Here is a 6,870-nt window from a genome sequence, read left to right as displayed (position 1 = left end):
AAGCACGTTCACAACTTAGCAAGCTAGGCAGGTACGCCAAAGAGGCGCGCCCCCAACCTCTAGTTTTCATTCAAGTTCGTATGCGGATATTGACTTGACGTGCAGGATAACAAGCCACTTACACGACCATGAGCCAAAAGAAACTACAATTAAGGCGAAAAGGGACATGTTGCAGACCACACTACTGTGTTATCTTGGTATTCGTTCGACGGAGACAAAGGCCGACTAAAAGGTGCACAGGCACAGCTCAGAATATAAATGATACGAATATATATTCATGTCACGCAACAGCGCCAGCTAGAACTTCAGAAGCAATTTTCAAAATATATCCATGTCACGCAATTGTACCAACTGGAACCTATGGAAGCATTTTTCATCAGAATACTCGAGTCACGACATGGAATCAACTGGGACATATGGAAGCGACTGATAGTATCTAAAAATTCACAGCAAAATAGCATCTAGATTTTGAGGGGGTGACAAAATAAAACGTCCTTTGCTTTGTGTGCCATCAGATTTGCTAACATGACAAGTTCCACCGCGCATGACGGCATGAGCAACTCAGATAAAGGCTACACCCCTAGGTGCGCTGTGCAATCAACTCTCGTCCATGGGATCATTTCCACCATCTTTCTTGGCCTTTGAATCATTGCCTCCATCTGTAGAAGCTTTTGCCACGGAGTCTTCCAATGCCTCCAGGAATGAGGCAACTGTGAACTTATCTGTCAGAAACACAACAACAAAAGAATTAGTTTTCAAAGAAGCAACTTTGGTTGATATCCTAAGCAGTACTTCCTCTGTAAACTTTTATAAGACTACTTTAGACCTAAAACGTCTTATAAACGTTTACAGAGGGAGTACCAATAATGATCCCCCAACACTAACTAGATTAAGCATCTCAGACATGGGATATCTAACTCCAATTTCAAAACTTGCACAGAACCACTTTAAAGGTTCAGATACTAGCATCATGGATGGTTCATGGTTGGCATCTGCCAGTGAAATAAAACTCATATTCTTTGCAATGGTCATTTCCACAGTAAAGCTAAAACCATAGACAGCAACTCCTAGATGACAGACATCCACATGGAATAAGATAAAACTGTTCTAATGCTTTTTCAGAAATCCGGAGGAATAAAGCTACTGAGATGTACCCAAAAGAGTAACTATGCTACACAGGTTTGTAATTAACTCATCATGCACTTTGCATTGCTAAATGTTAAGAGCCATGTGAAGAAGTCTCCAACCAAAGCGCTACATCGATGGGCTACTTTTAACAGTCAGATCATATGGTAAAAAGAAAGATGGCCTAAAAGCATGGATGGTTCATGGTTGGCATCTGCCAGTGAAATAAAACTCATATTCTTTGCAATGGTCATTTCCACAGTAAAGCTAAAACCATAGACAGCAACTCCTAGATGACAGACATCCACATGGAATAAGATAAAACTGTTCTAATGCTTTTTCAGAAATCCGGAGGAATAAAGCTACTGAGATGTACCCAAAAGAGTAACTATGCTACACAGGTTTGTAATTAACTCATCATGCACTTTGCATTGCTAAATGTTAAGAGCCATGTGAAGAAGTCTCCAACCAAAGCGCTACATCGATGGGCTACTTTTAACAGTCAGATCATATGGTAAAAAGAAAGATGGCCTAAAAGCATGGAGACAAAGGTTTGGTTGCCTTCCACACTCTACCATACTTTTGTGCCACAAGTGGCAAGTCATAGTTGAGCTGTTGAGGTCGCCAAATTAGTAGTCACAGTTGTGGCAAAAGTTGGCTAGATATGAGTCTTATGACAAATGGGGTAAGATGCTAAGAAAGTGTGCATGCTATAACTGTGGCTACGACTGAACACTTACTCCCTCTGTAAAGAAATATAAGAGCGTTTAGATCACTATTTTAGTGATCTAAATGCTCTTATATTTATAAGAGCGTTTAGGTCACTATTTTAGTGATCTAAATGCTCTTATATTTCTTTGCAGAGGGAGTACCAAATTTTGTGTGCCTAACAGTCGGCAAAGTGTGCGTGCAAAGCAAACATGCCCTTAAAAAGCACAAGGCCAATCACAACGGCACAACCGAAACCCTATCACCTCTCTAGTACACTTCAACCATCATATACTTGTCATCCAACAAGTGGGAGCACAGGAGAGTAGAAAAAAAAGGAAACGATATAAAGTCTTTCTAACTAAAAGTATGTACCATAGTCATCTCATGCCCAAACTATCTTTTATATGATTTTTATGGGGACACCATGGTAAAAACAGATATAAGAACTTCCTCACCATCAATACATTTTCCCCACTCCCCACTGTAACTTATATATAGGATGAGCAAGAGAAAATGGTGGTACAAGCATTTGCAAAGCTCATAATACATGCACGTGTAACTTTGTCAAGACCATTTAAGGGCATATAAATTAAAAGTTAGGTTGTAGGCTAAAGGAACATAAAAGGTTACACTTGCTAGGGTCCACTCCAAATTGAGCAAGATCTATTTGGCCAGTCTGCAGCACCTGCAAAACAAGCAAACATCATTATCAGAGTGACTCTTGAAACACCATCAGACACATAGATGTGCAGCAGAAAGAGGAAAGAGGGGGTAACTGTAACTAACATGAGTAAAAGCATCCAGTTGCTGTCGCAAAGGAGGACTTTGCAGCAGCTCAAGAATATCACCGGCAGTCCAAGAACCCTGGAATCGAGCAGTTACCAGAATGAGTAAAGGGTTCAGTTGAACTGAAAGCAAGGATAACCAATACAAACCTCTGGAAGATGTGATGCCAACTGTTCGATGGGCAAAGTTTCAATTAGTGGCAATATCAAATCGGGCTTCAAGATGTCTCCTAGTCTCAATCCTGTCACCAGCAAGCCAACATAATGAAACAGAAAGCAGGCCAATAGACAAAAGCACATTGATTCAGAATGCCACTTACCAGCATCAGGATCTGCCGTAGCATCTGAAATTGCCAAGAGAATTGACGTAAGCATTTCAGAAGCAAGTCGAACAAGTGAACATACAGAAAAAGGACATGATTTTTAGCTCATACCAGATGGTTGTATAGAACTCAATATTCTCTGAAGGTCAGCCAGTCGTACAGGTCCAGCGGCAGAAGTCACTTCACCAGCCATATCAGCGGTCATGCTCTGATCAACTAAATTCCCAGCTCTGAAATATACACGGAAGAAAGAAGGGAACAGCAAGGGCATAGTGTTAGCAATTTGGCAACAGCACCCAAAAGTCGGTACTTGTGCTTAGTAGACCATGCAACTGTAAAGCATACAGGTGTAGGTGGCAATATCTTGTATGTGAACAAATATACTTAGTTTAGTTTGGCCATACATCCATCTGGTGATATGATTTCCATCTGAAAATCAAGATTAATACAACATTTGGTATTGCGGTGGATTCTGGTAATCTCATTTGGTTCAAACGCTTTTAGGCTAGTTTTTCCCCCTCTTAGTCAAGTTGCAGACAAATAATAGTACTGTGTTGCAGAATTTATCAAATGGAATGAAATGCAAGGAGACAGTAACTGAATAACAGAATTTATCTAAGTTCAATCTGATTTACTGAATATAGTAGTAGATTTTCAAAACTTTTTCAGAGCAAAAATAACAACCACAAAACGAGCCTAAATACGGAACCGTCTCAAAGTTGACTTGGCTGCCCATTGCATTGCAAAGGCTGAAGAAAATACATGTGCTCAGACAGCATCAGATCTAGCATTTCATTTCACATACCTGGAAGAGATGTCATCATCAGCTGTATCCTCGTGTGACATTTCTGCCTCAATAGAAATTGCATCGCCATCTGCACAACAGTACACCTTAAGACATGATCACAGTTGAGAGTTAGGAACCAAATGATCAAAGCATACCCAAGGGCCGATTTATGTAGGCATTAACTTGGCGGCATATTTGCGAGTCCCCATCAGCATTTGTCTCCTGCATAATAACGAGCACAATGGAAATCAGCTGTTAGAGAGTGGGAAGGGTAATGGTTTTCACAACAGAGTTCTTTACATCTAACCGACCTGCATCCATAGGAAGAATTTCCTGCTATCATGCCTGAACTTCAAGATGTACACCCTTCCAGAAGATTCTGTTACCTAATGACATGAGCCAATGTTGATCACTGAAGTTCCATATTTCGCAAAAGTAATCTTGGAGAGCATATCAAACTTGAATAATATATATATTTCATATATATACCTTCTCAAAGACAGCCTCATCAGGGAAGACAATTTGATCCTGGGAGAAATGGAATCAAGGATAGACAGAAGACAAACATATAATAGAATAGAATGTAAAGCGGGACAAAATAGAGACACTTCCAAGTTTAAACATGAGTCCATCAAGGACCTTGGGAGTACAAACATATAAACACATAATTTCTGCAAATTAAACTTTCAATCGATTATATATCAAACGACCAAATTTAGCATTTATAAATTAAATTTAGTAAGAGATGTCTAAAACTGCATGCTCACAAGAGGATACATCTTCAACTATGTTTTGTCCACGGTCAAGCCACTGAAAATGAATCAAGCCTTCTTCACCCTACAAAAGAAGTGGACATATAATTACATTTGAATAACCGATAAATATTAGAGTATGTATATTCCTTGGAAACTGTGCTGACAATATATAAATTGTACTAGAGACACATAGAAATGAGAGCATGCATACCTTTCCAATACGAACAAGCCCCTTGCGTGTGTCTGGGACCACCCGTGTTCCCTCAAGAGACATCTTACCAGCACGGAACTCACACATTATATCCTGAGAAATGCATCAAAGTACATCAATGAATAACAGAAACACATCTTATTGTATGAATATAAAGAGAAACATAACACATTTTTCTCGAGAAAAATGAGAGCATTCAGATTCTGACTAATGACAGATAAGTGATGTGAAACTGCCATCAACCCGTGTATCCGCAAGGGTTACACATATAAATACTTAACAAATCTAAGTGTCACGAAAATAGTTTTGATACATATATTGGATACATAAGTAAAGCGAAATTGTTAAGTATGCAATGCGAGAGAATGTCAATTAAGAGTTTGGTAGATTTGAGTTTGTCTCCCAAAGACGATATTGTGTGGTGCTTGTTCTCAGATAGGATAGACTAGTTATCCTACCGATTCGTGAAGAACAATACACCAATCCGTATCAGCAGTACTTGCAGAAACAACAAAAACTGACGCTTAGCTTTACCTGGAGTGGTTCACTGCTCTCCATCGATGGCAGTACCCAACGAACAGGTCCTAAATTAGGAGAGAGAAAGGTAAGTACAGGATAACAGCAATGTCTTGTATTCCAAATTAAATCAAGCAAGTGAGAACTGAGAAGTAATATATGCATTTGCTTGGCTTTCACTTCTAAGAAGGCTTGAGCCTTGCCTTCCAATTGCAATGAAGATGAGGTACTGTAGACCAAACTAACTGCTTTGGTACTTCATGCATATCAGAACGAAAAGGTTTTAGGTGCACTTGCTTACAGAAAACAAACTTTTGAAGAGATTAGCAGAAAAACAGGTACGACACATGGACATGGCTATCCACATTCCATGGTATTTGCGCCTTCAATCCCTGATACTCTTAAGACAGAAACATGCTATCAATCTATGGTTGTGACCAACTACTAGGAAAAACATTGCTGCTTGTTTGTTCCTTGATAGAAGTATGTATGCTATCATTCAACAATTGTCTCTCTCTTAAGAAAGTACACAAACAGAAAAAAGGAGCCCTTGTCATTCTAAGCTGGTATGAGCATTTTTGCCAGTAGAATGATATATCTCAAAATTGACTCCCTAGCTATATCATTATCAACCATACGGCCAATTCTTATCCTCGAGGTGTGTTCCCTGGCTCTTCGTAAGCATGTAAGCACACGTAACAGCAACTAAGCCGGCTCCTCTCGCAATTGGTTGTTGTCATTTTCTTGCCAAATCATCATCTAAACGAATAGAAACATATCGATGTTTCATCTTTGAAGATAATAATGGCAAACTTGATAAAGCATGAAACGAATTTTCAAACATTTGCACAACCAGATTCCCCATACGTACACAATGCTGCATATGCAGACAATAACAGATGTCCATCGATTTCCGCAATATAAAAAAAAGGGTGGTCTATTTCGTATGCAAACATAGAAATTCACACAGAGAAGAAAAAAAAAAGAAAAAAAATACATAGCAGGGAGCCGGGGTTGGGTGGCAGAGGTGAGCTTCACCTTCTCGCTATTGGCGGATGAGGTAGCGGAGGGGCAGTGGAGGACGGCAAGGGAGGCGCTCCCGGCGGTTGAGGTGGCAGATGGGTGAGGCGGGATACGGTGTCGATGTCGGGGACGGAGCAGGCGTGGAGGTCGGAGACGGAGCAGGGGTGGAGGTTCGCGACGGTGACGAGGCGGCGTTAGACGACCGGCGGGGCGGCAGCGAAAGCGGCGAAGGAACTCGCGGGGCGGCGGGGCGGCGAGAGAAGGGGGTCCCCGGCGTAGGGGTGAGAGATTGGGACGACAGGTGGGAGTCGGGGCGAGGAAGCGGAGAGGGGGTGGGGAGTCCTATGATAACCCTAGCGAAGAACATCTAAAAACACCCGTCAAAAAAGAACAACTAAAAACTTCAATCCAGAAAAGCCATCTCAAAACTGAGATTTCAAAAAGTCTTAGATATTGGGGTGGTTTCTAATTGTTGCCCCAAACTTAAACCCAAAAATGTTGTTTTGAAAGAAAAAATACCCTGCTTTGTCGTGTGAATATAGCACTTCATAATTAAAATATGACCGATTTTCAACATATACTTCAACTAAACTTCACTTCCGGTTTCATAATTCAAATATAATTGAACACAACT

The 6,870-nt window shown here is 40.6% G+C and overlaps 1 protein-coding gene across 2 annotated transcripts; it reads right to left on the bottom strand.

Annotated features, from left to right (window-relative positions):
* Positions 1 to 250: 250 nt before the first annotated feature.
* LOC123182034 (26S proteasome regulatory subunit RPN13) lies at positions 251 to 6,582 on the bottom strand. 2 transcript variants are annotated; one of them, XM_044594488.1, is made up of 14 exons: positions 6,252 to 6,576; positions 5,232 to 5,281; positions 4,698 to 4,790; positions 4,509 to 4,568; positions 4,221 to 4,259; positions 4,043 to 4,117; positions 3,887 to 3,953; positions 3,750 to 3,819; positions 3,056 to 3,174; positions 2,942 to 2,965; positions 2,772 to 2,863; positions 2,623 to 2,700; positions 2,467 to 2,521; positions 251 to 722 (listed from the first exon to the last, which is right to left on the bottom strand). In XM_044594488.1, the coding sequence occupies exons 2-14, from the start codon at positions 5,253 to 5,255 to the stop codon at positions 598 to 600; spliced, it is 921 nt and encodes a 306-aa protein (XP_044450423.1). In that variant the 5' UTR covers positions 5,256 to 5,281; positions 6,252 to 6,576; the 3' UTR covers positions 251 to 597. The 2 variants fall into 2 exon arrangements, with proteins under 2 accessions (XP_044450423.1, XP_044450422.1); XM_044594487.1 differs by having other exon boundaries at positions 2,772 to 2,965; positions 6,252 to 6,582.
* Between the last annotated feature and the right edge of the window lie 288 nt (positions 6,583 to 6,870).

The sequence above is a fragment of the Triticum aestivum genome, chromosome 1D, assembly GCF_018294505.1.
Source record: "Triticum aestivum cultivar Chinese Spring chromosome 1D, IWGSC CS RefSeq v2.1, whole genome shotgun sequence".
NCBI lineage: Eukaryota > Viridiplantae > Streptophyta > Magnoliopsida > Poales > Poaceae > Triticum > Triticum aestivum.
This window is presented reverse-complemented; position numbering and strand designations above follow the sequence as displayed.

Bases quoted from the DNA above. Each gene is read 5' to 3' on its own strand.
- LOC123182034 (XM_044594487.1), bottom strand. From the start codon at position 5,255: ATGGAGAGCAGTGAACCACTCCAG. The intron at 3,820-3,886 runs GTATGCTTTGAT...ACTGTTGTGCAG, and splicing joins CTACATAAATCGGCCCTTGG to ATGGCGATGCAATTTCTATT. The intron at 2,966-3,055 runs GTATGAGCTAAA...TGGCAATTTCAG, and splicing joins GAGTTCTATACAACCATCTG to ATGCTACGGCAGATCCTGAT.